This window comes from Chrysochloris asiatica, unplaced genomic scaffold (assembly GCF_000296735.1).
Source record: "Chrysochloris asiatica unplaced genomic scaffold, ChrAsi1.0 scaffold00127, whole genome shotgun sequence".
NCBI classification, from domain to species: domain Eukaryota; kingdom Metazoa; phylum Chordata; class Mammalia; order Afrosoricida; family Chrysochloridae; genus Chrysochloris; species Chrysochloris asiatica.
Genome location: NW_006408645.1, coordinates 2497695 through 2514951, shown reverse-complemented (window position 1 = coordinate 2514951; position 17257 = coordinate 2497695). Strand labels below are relative to the sequence as shown.

General features: G+C 50.0%; 1 protein-coding gene across 9 annotated transcripts in view; it reads right to left on the bottom strand.

Moving 5' to 3' along the window:
• The window catches only part of SCN5A (sodium channel, voltage-gated, type V, alpha subunit), a 116375-nt gene that overhangs the window by 60140 nt on the left and 38978 nt on the right, over positions 1-17257 (bottom strand). For all 9 annotated transcript variants that reach the window (XM_006869139.1, XM_006869141.1, XM_006869134.1 and 6 more), the window contains 8 exons: positions 15075-15305; positions 13302-13365; positions 12062-12203; positions 11057-11254; positions 9978-10157; positions 8980-9351; positions 3571-3703; positions 1590-1828 (listed from right to left, as the gene is read on the bottom strand). In XM_006869139.1, the coding sequence (XP_006869201.1) occupies positions 1590-1828; positions 3571-3703; positions 8980-9351; positions 9978-10157; positions 11057-11254; positions 12062-12203; positions 13302-13365; positions 15075-15305 (1559 nt within the window). The remainder of the gene's footprint in view (positions 1-1589; positions 1829-3570; positions 3704-8979; positions 9352-9977; positions 10158-11056; positions 11255-12061; positions 12204-13301; positions 13366-15074; positions 15306-17257) is intronic.

Sequence of the window (17257 nt, the reverse complement as noted above, 5' to 3'; positions counted from 1 at the left end):
ATTTCCTTTTCTTTTACAGCGAAATATTTAAACCACCTAGAATATATGAAATGCAAGACAATAACAATTTTACGTACTAGCAATAAAGCTATCCAAACAGAACAAGATATAGCTATAACACAGCTACATGACCTATTACCAATAATGGAACCACAAGAGTAATATGTCTGCAAATTCAATCACCACGTAACGATCCACTGAAGCCACCAGAGCTCTTCATCACACTTCACTTGCTGCTCAGTCCAACTCAACAGTCACAGTCCAAGAAAACTGTATTCCACTGAAACCCACCCTACACAACGACCACCTGCAGACCACCAATACATGCCAGGCACAACTGTGCTTTGAGACTCCTATAGGTTGAAAATCAGCTATCCGTTCTGTTTGAATATACAAGAATGGGGCGTGGGGGAGTAGGATTATAGCAAACTGAACTCTATTTGTGAAAAAGTTTCAACAGATGTTGCAGAAAACTCTCTAGTCCTAGGTTGGAAAGGAACAAGAGAAGAAAAAGTCCTCGTACTCCACAGTGTGGGAGACTTGTCTGTCTGTGGGGGTACCTGAGCAGCTGGGTCCGTAATTCGGCTGGGTCTGCAGTTAGTGAGCCCAAATCAGGTGGCTAGATATCCCAGCAGTAACCCAGGGCTCCTTAGTAAGGTCAGTGAGCTCTTGCAAACCCTGACCTAGGATCCCTTGTAGAAGTGCTGATTGTGTGTTTGCCTGGACAAGGCTGACAGCCCTCCCTACCCTGGGGGGCCATCTCTGTCACCACTGTATCCTCCTCCTCCTCTCTGGGCCTTGGTTTCCCCATAGCAAAGAGGCAGGATTTGATTTGATCTTAAGAACAAAATTAACATTAAAACGTAGATATTCTGACTTCCAGGTTTAGTCTTTTTAATAACAACAAAGAAAACAATAACCATAGCTATCATTATGGTTTATCAAACTCTGAGCCAAGCACATTACAGATATTATCTGATTCAGTCCTCATTAGTTTCCTATGAGGCTGATACTGTCATAATAATTTTACATTTATTAAATTTAACAAATACTCATTGTGCCAATTACTTTGTAATTTGCTGGAGGTCACATAGTAAGAGCTGAGTCAGAATTCAAATCTAGTTCTATCTGATTTACTCACTATACCCAGCTATCCATCCATTCAACCAACCATCCATGCAAGATCATACATTTTTCCTTCCAGCCAGCAAACATTGGTGAGCACCTTTGTAATCTCAGTTAATAAAAAAAACCTGCCTCTTTCAGCATTCACTCTTCTCCTCCATCTACCCATTGCAAACACTCACGTTTCCAGATCACCCATTTAACTTTTGTTTTCCGTACTCTCAGCATCTTCATAAACCTTTATCCGCAATTTTTACCATCAATCCGTATCTCTCAGCTTCTTACTTAAAAGTCACCTCTGAGCCTCTCTCTTCCAAGATGTCTTCCATGCTGACTCCCACCCTCATAATATCCCTTTGTGCTTAGAATTCTTTCCCTCTTACCCATAAAGACTTTATCAGTTGGCCAAGAGCCCCTCCCACTGGGGGATACTGATTTTCACATCAGCTGTCATTGGTCCTTACCAGGTTCCCGACCTGCAACATCTCCTCGAATTCAGTTGTCATGTTGTAGTGTTCCAAGGCCATGAAGAGTGTGTTGAGCACGATGCAGATGGTGATAGTGAGGTCAGCGAATGGGTCCATGACCATGAACTTCACTCCCTGCTTGATGGACATCCATAGTGGGCAGCACTCCCAGATCATGTAGCGCTGGGCAAAGCGGTTCCAGCATGGTGGGCACTTGCGGTGAGACTCCTCCAGCTCTGGAGAACAGCCAGGGAGTTGGTTTGTTTCAGTTGGCTGACTCAATATGTAACTGATGATGTTCCAGAAAAGAGCTAAGACTTTCTCGGGGAGATGACAGGGTGGCTATATGACAGGAAGATGGCAAGAGGGGCAGAGAAGGATAAGGGGCAGAGAAGTTGTTCTTACCCTGGAAATATGAGAAGAGAGGGACACAGGCCTAGGAGACCAGGATAGATTTGGGAATATAGGACAGGCTACATCAGGCCAGGTATGGGCTTGCTTAAAGCATGAGTCCTACACAGACATGGGGATACTCCTATCGGGAAGGGATACATGTAAAATTGTTGAAAAGAATGATATGACATTTGGGACATACAGATCAGATATAAGACACCCAGGGAGGAACCAGTATGGACATTTGGGATGTGTCAGGATGGATGGGGAATGCATGGACAGACCGGGGAAGATGTATGTATGGTAGAGCGGGAAATAAGTGCAGGAAACTCCAAATTCAGCCTGAAAATGATGTGGGGTTGCCTATGGTGGGAATGGCTAGACAGATGCGGGGCACCTGCAACAGTCCAGGACAGCTCTAGAAAAGGCTGGGAATAGCCTAAAGCAGGCATGGGATGCTTAGGAGAGGATGGGATGGTATTGATAGACATGTCAGGACAGATGTGGGAATGTTTAAAAGAGACACAGACATGAGGATGCCTTGGAAAGAACAAGCCCAAACAGGTGAAAAGATACCTGGGGTCGAACAGGACACAGGGTACACAACACAGAAAAGGCTGGGAGAGTTGTGGCGATAGCTTAGGCAGGTCAAGGCAGATGGGAACATCCAAGTGTTATGGATTGAATTGTGACCTCAAAAATATGTGTTGTAAGTCCTAATCCCTAAGCGAGGATGGTGAGACTTGGTCTCATGTACTTTGGAGCTGTCTTCAAAAGGTGTAGGTCCCTGGAGAAGAGCATTGTTGTTGTTGTTGTTAAGTGCCGTCGAGTTGGTTCTGACTCATAGCGACTCTGTACAGGGTTTCCGAGGCTGTAAATCTTTATGGGAACAGACCGCCTCATCTTTCTCCCGCAGAGCAGCTGGTAGTTTCGAACTGCTGACCTTGCGGTTCGCAGACCGATTTGTAACTACTACGCTACCAGAGCTCCTTGGAGAAGAGCATTACACTTAGAAAAGTAGAAGGTCAGCAAAAAAGAGTACGACCTTCAAGGAGCTGGACTGACACAGTCACTGGGCTCAGACCTAACAACGATCGTGAGGATGGTGCAGGACCAGACAGTGTTTCATGCATTGGGTAGCTACGAGTTGGAACTCGACTCGAGGGCACCTAACAACAACACAACTGTGAGAGTAAGCAAATTTGGGGATAAGATTTCCTATATGTTCAAGAGGGCCTGTCTATTTAAGAGACACTGGGAAGGTGCATCCTAAACTTAATCACTTTTGAGATATAAAAAGAGCAGATGAGATGAAGATGCATGCAAACACAAATGGGGAAAGACTGATTCATGAGGAAATTACTAAGGCACTGAGGAAGTTGAAAGAGAGAGAGAGAGAGAGAGAGAGAGAGAGAGAGAGAGCCTTCCTGATTTCAGACTTCTAGCTTCCTGAACTGTGAGAAAATGGACTTCTGTTCATGGAAGTCACTCACTTGTGGTATTTCTGTCATAGCAGCACTAAGAAACTACGACATCTGGTAGACCAGCTGCAGGGCGTGGTTGGACAACACCTGGGTGGACTGACCTTCCAGGGCGCTGGTGAGGACGCTGACCGCACTGAGGGCCCGCTGCCGCTCTCCTGGCTCCTCGAAGCCATCCACACATGGAGCCTGGGGCGTTAGCATCTGGGGCCCACCTGGCTCCTCTGATGGTGTTGTCTGTGTGCAACCAGGAGATCTGTGTCAGTCTGGGGATGACAGTCCTGCTTAAGCCCTAGTTCTGCTGAACGTAGGGTTACTGGTCCAGGAGACAGAATGGGGATCTTGATGGGACGCCAAATGCTGGGCTGCTCTGCTCCCAGCTCCCTCCCAGCTCAAAGCACCTCCATCTCTATCATCTCTATTCTCTTTCCTTCTTCCCCATCTCACAAATTGGTGATTAGTGTGTGGACAGGAAGCTGCAGGTGCCGAGTGTCTTTATTGGTCAGGCCCTCTCTGTGCCAGATGCTGTCACAAACATTAGTACATGCTAAAATGATCTGGGAATCTTAATTGACCACAAGTCCCTAGAGTCGAGGGCATAAAGAAGCTGGGGGGAGGGGGAGAATCTAACATACTCTGGGAGGACATTAATAGAAACATAAAGCACCATGCTTAGACATGGCTGGTGGGAGCTTTTGTGGAGGCAGTCTGGCTGTACCAACCAAGAAAATTTTAGATTGACCCCACAATTCCTCATCCAGTAATCTAACTTCATAAATAATTATCCATGGGCACCAAAAATATATGTACGATGATGTTCACTGCAGCGCTGTTCCTAATACCACAAAAATGGAAAACAACTGATCAATAGAAAGATATTAAAATCAGTTATGGATACACTCCAACCTGGGAGTAGGACACAGACAGCAGAAAGGGGTTGCCCCAGCGTGCATGACTCCTGGGTGCAGCTGCAAGACAGACTGCTTGATGGAAAAATAAGAAAAAGATCCGGAAGGGTGTGCACCAAATTGTTAAAGTGCGTCTTTCTGGGAATGGGATTGTGGAGGGAGAGGAAGGAAAGGAAGCAGTTCGCTTTTCACTTTATACTTCTGTACTGTTGGATTCGTTTTCAACGTGCATGTGCCGGTTTTATACATAACAGGAACCATGACCAAAGACAGAGCTCTAGCATGACCTGATGAAGGATGGTGGCAAGCAGGCATTCTCTGGGTTTATTTAGTGCCCCTCCTAGAACCAAAGAGGGCCCACAATGACTTTCCATCAACTGGGCCATGCCTGACCACAGCCCGTGTGCCCAGGTTGGGATGTGGAAGGAACTGGGCTGTTCAACACAGGAGGATGAGATCTTGGACTTACAATCTCTTCAGGGTAGAGATGGACCTGGGCTATCCAGGGTGGCAGAGCCCGAGGATTCCAGATAGAGTTAGGGTGGAGAGTTTGTGTTCTGTTCACTGCGGTAGCTCCAGAGCCTCAAACCCTGCCTGGCTCCCAAATGCGGCAGGCACTAAATGAATATTCGTTGGAGGAACAAATCAACTTGGGGGTTTGTGTAGGCATTCCAGCTCTACCTCTAATTTGTCAGATGACCAAGGGATAAGGGTGAAGACCTGATATTTGGCGGAAGGAAAAAAAAATAGCTCATCAGTCTGCCTCCCTCAGCCCCATGTAGCTTTCTGTGACCAGGCATCATTATACAGGCAGGAGATAAAGCAAATCTTCATCCTCCTGCCTCCAGCCCAAATTCCAAACCCACTACTATCAAGTCAGGAGTGCAGTAGCTCTGTAGGATACACACTGGATTGTGCACCACAAGGTCTGTGGTTCTAGCTCACCAGTAGTCGATCCATGGGAGAAAGATAAGGCTTGCTGCTCCCAAAAAGATTTACAGTCTAGGAAACCCTATACAGGGTTGCTATGAGTTGGAACTGATTTGATAGCACTGAACAACAACTGCTTCCATAGAGACCCTGGTGTGGAACCATAGGATAAACAGTGAACTGCTAACCACAAGGTTGGCAGTTCAAGCCTATCAACCACTCCTCGGGAATCCTGCACAGGGTCGCTATGAATTGGAAACAGCTCGGCAGCAGTTAACAAGAGTAACAACTGTTTCCTTAAGAATAACAGCCAAGTAAACCGTATGGGGCAGGCTTTATGAGCTGAAAGCCAATCGATGGCACCTAACAACATGCGCCAGCAATCTCTGGGTGATACAACTGGTTAATGCACTTGGCTGCTCACTGAAACGTTGGAAGTTCAAGTCCACCCAAAATTGCCTTAAAAGAAAAGTCTAGTTGTGATCTACTTCCAAAAAACCAGCTACTGAAAAACCCTATGGAGCGCAGTTCTCCTCTGACACACATGGGGTCGCTATGAGTCAGAACTGACTTAATGGCAGCTGGTGGTTTTGGAGGTGGTACGTGACAGACATTGCTGTTTCTTTTCAGACTAGAACTGGGCAGAGACGCCTCAAGGGGGATTTGGGGAGCAGAGAAAGGCATTCCCCAGAGCCTACTGCCTGCTAATCTCTTTACTTTTTCACATGTCTCCATCTTGGTCCGATAATTCCTTTAATTTGGCAAATGACCCTTTCTTGGCCTGCTAATCTCTTTAAGGTAACAAACAGGCTCCACAGAAGTGAGAATGGGTGAAGTCAGAATTCCGGGTAATGAAGTGTTTGAACTCAGATCCCTCCCGCCACGTGCAGCACAATGAGACGGTTTTATCCCTAATGAGATTAGGAAATTCTATTAGTGTTCCAGCTGCTGCCATGAGTCCACAGGCTTCAGCTCCAGGGCAGGCCTGTGGGGGAGCCGGCAGCCATGGAGGTTTGGTGTTCCTAGGGAGCCACACCCCGACCTCTGCTGCCCCTCCAGAGCAGTGGCTATCTTCCCTCCTACCTGTGGTTTCCAGCAAGCCCCCCTCCACCACTCCCAGCTCCAGAGACATGTGAGTTCCCTACCACTCTGCAACGTATCCCAGGAGTCTGCACTCCTTCCTGCTGGCTAATAACACTTACGTTGTTATGAAGTGCTGTCAAGTCGGTTCCGACTCATAGCAACCCTGTATAAGGTTTCTCAGGAGCAGCTGGTGGGTTTGAACTGCCAACCTTGCAGTTCAAATCAATGTTTTGGTCCAGTGCTTATCCTACAGCGCCACACCAGGGCTCCTTATGTTGTTGTTAAGGGCCATCAAATCAATTCTGACCTATAGCGACCCTCTACAAGGTTTCCGAGGAGCAGCTGGTGAGCTTGACCCACGGACCTTGCAGTTCAAACGGCTTTGCAGTCCGGTGCATTAACCCACAACGCCGCACCAGGACTCCAGGATAGGCAGTAGTAGTATTAATAATAACTTTAACATGAACCAAGAACTAGTCTAAGCACTTGGCCCATTTTCACTTTGTCAGTCCTCACCACAAGGGGCCTGAGTCTTGCAAACTCAGGGTTAGAATACCAACCGAAAGAGTGATGGTTTGAACCCACCTAGAGGCTTCTTAGAAGACAGAGTCGGGGATCTGCTTCCGAAAGGCCACAGCCTTGAAAACCCTCCTCTGCACACATGGAGTCACCCTGAGTTGGAAGAGACTTAACAACAGTCCGCTCCACAGCCCAATGGTGTGGCTTACTATCTTTGTTTCCACAATAAACAGTTACTCTTGAGTAGATTCCAAATGGGGTGACTCCGGCATGCCATTGGAGAACTGAGCTCCATAAGGTTTTCAATGTCTTTGACTTTTACCTGAAGTAGATCTCCAGGTCTTTCTTCAGAGGGACCTCTGGGTAGATTAGAATTGCCAAACTTGCCAATAGTAGCTGAGTATTTACCCATTTGCAGCACCCAGGTACTGAGGGACAGAAATTCATTAGACTCACCTACACCTTCCTCAGTATCTGCTCCCACCCCCACCCCATCACCCTGCAGGTGGCCTGGGAATCTATGCCACACAGTTGGAATTTCCTGGGTGGGCTACTCTAGACCATGGAGGCAGGGAGCAGCAAGGACACTAGGAGGCTGATTGGGCAGCCACTAGTCTGTCAGTGGGCTAGCCTTTCACCACCTGGCTTGCTCCTTCTTGTTACCATTCTGACAATAATTGCAGCTAACCTCATGGTACTTCCTTCAACAGGCTCTGGACACTTCTGTCTCAGGGCCTTTGCACTAGTTATTCCTGTCTAAAACATGTTTCTTCTGAATGATTAGGACATTATGCTATGATGATGTTCTAAATACATCAACATTCGTACTATGTACAGCACCCGGGCTCTGCCCAAAATGCTTTACTGACATGTAATACAACCAATCCTGAGATGGGCATTTTATACCCACTTTACAAAGCCGAGACCTGAGGTACAGTGAAGTCCTGCAGTGTGTCCTAGGCCATCTAGCTAGTTAGATGTGAACTGGGATTCAAACCCAGTTGGTCTCCAGATTCTGAGTTTCCAAAAACAGCATGGTGACTGCCCTCCCCTCCTTTAGGCCTTCATTTTGCTCCCCACACCCTGGTGTGGTACTGCAGGATCAGCATTAGACTGTGAACCACAAGGTCAGCAGTTCAAACCCACCAGCTGCTCTTCAGAAACCTAACCCTTATTGCCCAGGTTTATGTTGAGCTGTTGTTAAGTGCTGTCAGGTTGGTTCTGACCCATCGCTGTCTTATGGAGGGTTTCTGAGGAGCAGCTGGTGAGCTGAAACCACTGAGTTCCAGGGCTTATCCCACCGTGCCACACCACGCCATGTTGAGTTATTAGCTGACAAAATACTAAAATATTTCAACCTTGCATAATAACTGTTGTCCCCAAACCCAAACCAAACCCATTGCCATCGAGTTGATGCAACTTCTAGTGAGCCTCTAGGACCGAGTCAAACCGCCTCAGAGGGTTTCTAAGGCTGCAGTCTTTATGGGGGCAGACTGCCAGCTCTGTTTACCCATAGAGCTGCTACTGGGTTCAAACCACCAACTTGCCAGTTAGCAGGGTACTTAATCACTGTGCCACTAGGGCTCTTTGCCTGTGCCTTAGAAACTGCTAAATAATTAACTCTTGTTTTGTTTATCACCATTACACACATATCTAAGTCTAAACTGAAGTATGGATGTGTGTATGCATATTTGTTCCATGATTTTATTTCCTTTTGGTCTATTTGGCCCCATTAGTATGGAAGCTCTAAGAGGACAGTGAGGATTGGGTGAGTTTACTCACCCCAGAGCCCAGCACACAGTAAACAAACAAACAAAACAGAAATCAGCTGTTGTGGAGACAACTCTACTTTCAGAAGTTCATCACCATGCCTTTCTTCCGTGGTAACTTTGGGTGGGCTCAAAACCTCGAACCTTTTGGTTCACAGCTGAGTGCATTAACTGATAATATTAACCCAGGGACCCCCATAGGCACTCAATTAATATTTAGTGAGGGTTGTTGGACCTGGCAACTGACGCCTAGCTAGGAGACCAGCTGGCTCTGGGCTGGTACCTGCACTGAGGGTGTTCTCACCGTGTCTGGGGGCCGTTCCAGCATCATAGGGCGGAGGAGACGGCTCCCTGGAGACGTGGCTTCAAGGTCGCCTGTCCCCAGCAAGGAGACCACCCCATTGCAGTCCACGGTACTGTTCCTTTTGCCATTGAGGATGTGGCCTGGAGCTGGTGGCCCGGGGCCAGGCTGACCCTGGGTGCTGGGCCGACGCAGGGGCCAGGGCACCAACAGTGAGGTGCGGTGGCTCTCGCTCTCCCCCGCCGTACTGTTCTCATCATCTGCAAAGTCTGTCTCAGAACCCAGGTCCCGCCGGCGAAAGGTGAAAATGCTCCCATGACTGGAGCGTGGCTTCATGGAGGTCCTGCTGAGACCGTGGGTGATGCTGAGGCGGTTCTGGGGGCATGGGGAGAGGAGGTGTGACCCAGACGGGTTCTCACTGCTCTCAACCCAGCCCTCGGGGCAGCAACCCCAGCTCAACATCTTGGGGGCATTGAAGGCTTCTGCCTGCCACACAGGAGCTGGGTGGGTTGAGCCAAGGAGTATTCAGAGGAGGGAGTACAGTTAGAGGCAACCCTGCATTTCCTGGGATCTCTCCCTGTCTGAAGTCAATGCCACTGGGGCTTTGAGATTGAGGCTTATTTGGGCCTGAGGGTGAGACTAAGGTTGGGCAGGGGACAAGGAAGCAGGAAGGTTCGTGGTATGTGTAGACCATAGCTACGGCAGGTCGGGTCTCAGTAGGACCTGAGAAGTCACCCTTATTCCCTCACTCATGTAGGCATGTCCTTGTCCATGGGATTGTCTCCTAATTCCAGCTCCAGGGCTGGGACATTCAGTCCCAGGTTGGGAATAGCATAACACCCAAATCTGTCCTGCCCTGCTGCCTAAAACCATGGGATGCAGGCAGAGCTGGGAGGGTAGTTCAAAGATGTTGGGGAATAAATACACAGTGGGGACTTTATCTAAGCCAGGCGCCCTACATGACCATGGCTGAGAGGGCCAGCGCTACAGCCGGGGGTTACCATTACTCTGGGACCATCTTCTGAGTCGGATTTGGGGAACCTGCCATCCCCACACTCCTCCGTCCCTGAAGACATTCGTTTTCTCCTCTTGCTCCTTCTGTCGTGGGCAGTTACTGGGGCCAAAGGGGACATCTCCAAGGAGCTGCGGGACACAGTGTCCACACCTCTGATGGTGAGGGCCTGGAAAGAGGTGAAGGAAGGGATTGTTTAGTTAGTGAGGCTGTGCAGCCGCAGGCTAAGGCAGAGGAGAAATTCTGAACGTTAATGGGCTGGTACCTAACCCCAAAACACGAGCACCGCACACAGGTAAATTCAGAGAGATGCGGGATTGTTTAAGATCAAGATTCAGGAGGGAATGAAGTAAGCAGCCTTTAGGGAAGTGGGAGTGTGTAGGGCAGGTAGAGGGAGAATTGATGAGCAGATGAAGTGGAACTTGAGGACAGGGGATACTCCAGAAGGTTCTGCTGGCCAAGAAGAGTCTCAGGGAGGTGGTGTGGGGCAGTGAGAACTAAGGTAGATGCCCAGAGCCTGGCTTCTAACAGGCTTGGTCTGTGATTGGCTTCCAGCATCCTGAGTGGGGAGCTGTTGGGGAGCCAGGGCATTATTTCTGGGACTTCCTCACGGCCCCACCAGAAGGCAGCCCTTGACCAGGATAAACTCACATTCATGTAGATACAAGTTTAACCATCTTGCACTCTGCTCACAGGGACCACTTTTACCTAGGAGTCAGTACTTTCATCCTGAAGGCACCATTTTTACCCAGCTGGTACCCCTATCCTTTAGAAGATGTCAGGATTCCAGGGGGCAACTTTACCCAGCATATACCACCTTCACCCAGCAGGAGCCTCACGAACAGGCATCTTGTTGAACTAGCAGGTAGAATTTTTTTTGCTCAGCATAAGCCATGCTTATAAAGAGTACTCTTATTCAGCAGACACCTTTAATCAGCAGGTATCACCAGATTTCCCCAGCATGCACCACGCATTCAGGATCCAGCTTTCCCCAGCATGTGCCGTACCCACAGGCCTTGTCAGGTGTGGGCTTGGTCTGCAGGCCCTTGGGTTGCACTGCTCACCCACCTCATGCTCTTTCTTGAGCATTTCCATGGCTTCTTGGAAGCGCTTCTCCTTCTCTTCTGTCTCAGCAATGGTTGCTTGGTTTTGCTCCTCATAGGCCATGGCGACCACAGCCAAAATCAAGTTCACCAGGTAGAAGGAGCCCAGGAAGATAACAAGCATAAAGAAGATCATGTAGATCTTCCCTGCAGATCTTAAGGTCTGGGGGGAGGTGGGAGAGAAAAGTGGCCCAGGTCATTCTCACAAGGTCTCTTCCAAGTCACCAGCTTGACAATGCTGGAGTTCACACAGCCACCACCTGGGTGGTAGAGACTTTCCCACCTGGTGACAGGGGAGCGTCCTGTCTTACAGAGGGAGGACTGTCCCACCGTGGCAGTAGTATAAGCGCTCAACTGCAATGTCAGTTTGAACCTCAAGGTCGGCGGTTCAAATCCACCAGCCACTCCTCTGAACTGACTTGATGGCACTTAACAACACAGAGAGGAGTATGACCTACATATAGAGTGGGGGCAAATGTGCCATGCCACAGGAAGGATTTTGCAATGGTTAGGTGGTTTGTTGCTAACTGCAAGGTCAGTGGTTCAAACTCAACAGTGCTCCTTGGGAGAAAGATGAGGCTGTCTGCTCCCATAAAGATATAAGGTCTCAGAATCTCCATTCAGGGTCACTGTGAGTCACAATTAACTTGATGGCAGTAGGTTTCTAAAAAATATACATCTAGAGTGTGGAGGAGTGTCCCACTCATGGAGAAAGGATTGTTTCATATAAATGGATTCTTGGTCAGAAGTAAAAAGGAAGTCTCTTTTCTTGCTGGACTTCCCCGCCCCCCACTGCCACTCTAAGGACAGTTGTTGTCCTCACTGGGAAAGGAAAATGAAGGCGTTGTCCTGCACTGCCCCCCGCACAACTCCGCCAGTGAGGAAACGGCTGGGGCCCTTTCTGGCTAGTAGCTTGTGCAGCCCAGTCCTGGACCCTAGTGCCCCTCCGCTGGCCTGAGTACACACATACCTGCTGGTAGAGGCGCTCCCAGCAGTCCTGCGTCATCAGGCGGAAGAGTGCAAGGAAGGCCCAGGCAAAGGAGTCGAAGCTGGTATAGCCGTGGTCTGGGTTCTGGCCTGCCTTTAGGCACCGGTAGCCCTCAGGACATGTCCTGTGGTCAGACACACAGACTCTGTCTTGTGCTATAGGAAGGCCTTAAGATCCCCACTGGGCCTGACTCATCACCCTGGACAGTTCAGCACAAGCCTAGTGCCCACTGCCGGGTCTTGTGTCCATGGTTTTGCTGATGCTGTGCCTCTTACTGGGATGCTGTCTCCCCTTTTCTCCACTTACCTGTATTCTGCTAGCTCCCTTCTTCCCACAAGACACCCCATGCAAGGGCCTGGTACCCATCTCTTCCTTTGTCTACTCCATCGGGAGCGGAACATGTTGAGGGAAGTGGGGAGGCTGGGGCTGAATGGGATGGAGCTAAGTGCAAAGGCCATGTGGTTGAAGAATGATTTTGGGGTAGGGGCAGGCAGGCTGGGGCACTGGTTCAGTTACCGCAGGGCCACGATTCATGGAAGTGGAGGTTCCCAAACAGGGAGCTCTAAGCTGGAGTCACATGTATAAAGGGTGCGCATGTATGTGTATGTGTGTGTGAGAGAGAAACAGATAGACTTGGCATGTGGAAGGGTACAGTCAAGAGACCAGGAGGCTTCAGTACCTGTTAATGCCCCAAGACCCTCTAGACGTTCTCCTTAACAGCAAGGAGACAGCAAACCTGGACACTAGGACCTCATATTCAGAAATGCAGAAATACATCTCCACAGCGTACACTTAACCAGGGTGAGTCTGTGGGCTCCTCTCTCCTATAACCCATGCCACAGCCTATTAACCCCGAAAGCTTCACAGGGTCAGTGGACATCTCTGGGGACCCTACTCAGAACCTGCCTGCCCTCGAGGACAGTCCACACTGAGAGACAGACAAGTGGGGAGGGAGTGAAGCCCTGAAGCTTGGAGCCAGGGTTGGGCTGGTAGAGAGCCCTGTGCGGCCTCTGGGGTTGCCTTACAGCCCGCCCCATTTTCTGAGTCCTGGCAGCCCTCCTTTCGGAGCTGTCTCCTCTGAGAGGAGGGTGGGAGTGGGGAATCCTACAGACCCTGGCAGGGACAGGGCTCACTGTTCCCAGGGTCAGGAGCATGAATAAAAGACTCATCAGTGGAGAAATCACCAGGAGACACCCCACCCCAACAGGTGGGCGCCCCGTACCCGGCATCTGAGCTGTTGCCACACAGTAACACATCGGTAGTGCCATTCTTCAGTAGGTAGTTGTCTGCAAGAGAGACATTTGATGGTGAGGGGCACACGTGGCTCAGAATCCTGGGTTTCCTACCTGCATGCAGATGGTGGTCCTTCTTCTCTGCCTCTGCCCTGCCTCCTACACTTCTGCCTTGCCAGGACATAGGCTTTCTGGGCTGCATCCCTTCTGTTTATCCCCATATCTCTAGCTACCAGGGTCCCCCAAGTGCTTGGAGGACACAGGAAGTCCTTAGCAGGGCCTAAGATGTCCCCACAGGGGAGCTGCCCCAAACCACTCAGGAGGCCAACAAGGGACAAGGGAGGACTTGAACTCAGAGGCAGAGCTTTGGGAAGAGTTCCAACTTGTCTGCTGAGTGAGTCCCTGAGTGGCTTGGCAGCCTAGTGCCAAGTTCTGGACCCACTTTCTTGTATATAAAATAGCAGAATTGAGACCTGCCACAGTCACTGTAAGGAGCTCTGGTAGCTTAGTGGGTACGAGTTGGGTTGCCAACTGCAAGGTCAGCAGTTCAAAACTATCTGCTGTTCCGTGAGAGAAAGATGAGGCTTTCTGCTCCCGTAAAGATTTACAGCCTCGGAATACCTGTACAGGGTTGCTTTGAGTCGGAACTGACTCCACAGCACACAACAACAACAACACAGTCACCGTGGTAACACACTGGTCTGTTCAGATAGCAAGGTAAAGAGGAAGTTGGGCTCATCCAGGTGAGACACAGAGCCCTCCAGGGATTCTGGTGACAGTGACGTTGTAGAACCACTGCCCTGTTACCTGCTGTTAAGTTGATCCCAACTCACAGTGATCCTCTATGGTAGAGTAGAACTGCCTTATAGGATTTTCAAGGCTGTAAATTCTTACAGAAGCAGACTGCCACATCTTTCTCCTTGGAGCAGCTGATGGGCTCAAACTGTCAATCTTTCGATTAGCATTCAAGCTATTAACCACTGCTGCGTCACCAGAGCTCCTTCAACATGTCTATAGTTAACACATATGTGGGAATCCTGGTGTGGCGCTGTGGGCTAGTGCACCAGACTGTAAAGCCATTTGAACTGCAAGGTCGGCAGTTCAAACTCACCAGCTGCTCCTCGGAAACCCTATACAGGGTCGCTATGGGTCGGAACGAACTCCATGGCACTTAACAACAACAACAGCAACACATATGCAAATGTCTTCGTTGTGTTTCTATGTTTCTTTTTCCAAAGTGGGTTGCTGGTTTAATGCAAGAGGCTCTGACCTCAGAATGTGCCCTTGTGGCCTGAAACCTGGTCTGGCACTGGTGCCCACCTTTGAGCTAGACACTGGCATTGGTCAAGATCAGTGCCAGCCATCAGCCTTGAGAAGGGAAGTGCCAGCTATGGGGGGCCAGTGAGGCAGTGAGAGGGGTTCACGCCACTTTGCACAATTGCTCAGCTTGTCCTGACCCTCTGATGGGGGTACATTAGCACCCAGACAAAGAACAACGGGGCAATTCCCACACCCAGCAGGTGAAGCCTCCACTCTGAAGTCTCACCAACAACTCAGCTCCAGGTCTTACCTTACCCTACGCTCCCACACCTCAGCATCTCCTCACCATTCCCAACACTCCTGGGCCAGTTCCACGTCTATTCCCCATCTGACTCTCCATCTAATCACATCATTTCTGTGTGGAATGTGGCCTCGCCCTGGTCATCTCCCAAGGACCTCAGTGGACCACAGGGTGTCCAGTCAGGCAGAGAGTGAGTTCACACCTGTATGGTTGAGGTACATGTCCAGCGATTCCCAGACCTGACCGTCAGCTTCCACAGAGCCATTGGTGTCATTGAGCATGGTGAAGTTACGCACACACTTGTGCCTCAGGTTGCCCATGAAGAGCTGCAGGCCAATGAGGGCAAAGACGCTGAGGCAAAAGACTGTGAGGACCATCACGTCAGCCAGTTTCTTCACGGACTGGATCAGCGCACCCACGATGGTCTTCAGGCCTGCGGGAGGTGAGAAGGAGCAAGGGGTCATCTCAGGGGTCCTGAGGCGAGCTGGGCTGGGGGCAAAGGGAGAGAAATTTCTTTTGGAATTTTAAGGTCAAAACCCCCTATCATTTAGCCTCTCATATTCTGTCCTGGTCTAGTACCTTCAAAGGGGGTCCTGGTCCCCTCTACTTTCCTTTCCATAAATGGGTCTGAAAGATGCTACTTTTCTTGAATCCACTGACACTTGAAGTCTGTCTCCCTCTGGCTGGTTCCAAAGCTGGACACTCCACCCCTTGCAAGTGTCAGACCCAGGGCAAGGGTGAGGCTTCAGCTTCCGTGGTGAAATGAAGTAGGGGTCCTCCATCCACTCTCTTTGGACTTAGGGGTCTTGAGCGGTGGAGAAAACAATGGGACCCAGGATCCGGGGACAAGCCCGGATGGGACTGCCGTGTGCACTAGGGGCTATGGGAAGGGTTTGTCAAGGCCATGGTAGGTAATGTCCTAAGGGGCCTGTTCTGTCCTTGAGCCCCATCTTGGAGGGAAGTTCTGACGCAAGGGAGGGGTTGACGTATATTGCATCTTCCACACTTGCTTTGTCCCTCTTGGATCCACCCCACCCACCACACTTCCAAAGCTGAGAGGCTGTGGTCTGTTAGTCACCCGGCCCAGCTCCTGTGGAAGCCAGCAGCACACACAGCAAAGGGACAGAAAAGCACGTGTAGATACGTTCAGGCTAGCCCATGGATACTGTCTATGACCAGTGACCAGTGTGAGCAGAGCATCAGGAACCACAGGGCTCCTCCACGGTAGCACGACCCTGCCCCCCGCAGCCCTCCCAAGCGGCCAGATCTCAGATTAAGCTCCATCCATCCATCGTCCAGCCGGTTAATGTGTTAGGAGCACCAGTGGCTATTATGCCTGTGACCCAGAGACCGGGCAGCAGCAGTGGGCACACAACCAAAGAGAGGGGAAGGCACCCTTTGGGAGTTGCTGTGATGTTGCTGCCCGCTCCGGCTCAGAGGCAATCAGCGCTCCCAGTGAAATTGTCCTGGCAGATATTGGCAATTGCCTGGCAGTGGGCAGGCCCTGCAGGGATCGGGCACAGGGTTAGACTGGTCTGTGTTGTCACGAGACTGGCCCTGCTCACGGGTCTCAAGACCCAGGTACACTTGCTTCCTATCTATACAGAGAGGGGAACAAAGTGAAGAAAGGCGGGCACGCTTCACACACTCAGTTGGACTCAACCTCACTGTTAGGTTGCAGCATCGCTGGCCAAAGTTACCCAGTTTGAGGCTCAAAGATGCAACTCCTGACTTTGTCTGAGGGAAGTCAGGTGATGTCCACTTCGCAAGGTTTCTCCCATAGATGAAAGATTTCACTTCTGTCCAGACTGACTCCAGACCCTCTCTGCCACTGATGTTCTAACAGGCTGGGCTGGAAATGACCCTTGGAAGGCAACCATTCGGACTTCACTCTCACTTTAAGGGGAAGGAAGCTGGGGTCCAGGGAAGACCAAGGCTATTTCAGACCCAGCTTGGAGGACACCTCCTCCAGAAAGGTCTCCAGAATGCTGATCACCACCTATTTCTCTTTTGGGGTCTGTCCATCTGCTCCCTCATGGCTGGAAGCTTTGAAGAAATCCCATGCAGCTGGGGCAGAGGTGGTTCCTCCTTTTCCCCAGGGCAATGTTTTCTTTAGTGAGCTTTTCTTATGAAGCAGACCAGAACAGAGCTTTTCTTAGGTGTTGTAGTAAGTGTGTGTATCCACACTCTGGCAGCTTGGGTGTTTGACAGGCTGTGCCTGGGACACTAGCGGATGGACTGTGTGGATGGTGAACATGAAGATGTGCACCAAGGCCCAGTGACATCTGTCTCAATGGCTGCAATTCCAGGGAGTGTCGAGTCCCACTACTCCACTTGTTGGCTCTTGGCAGGGACCTGGGCTACTTATGGGAGGAAAGGGGGCTG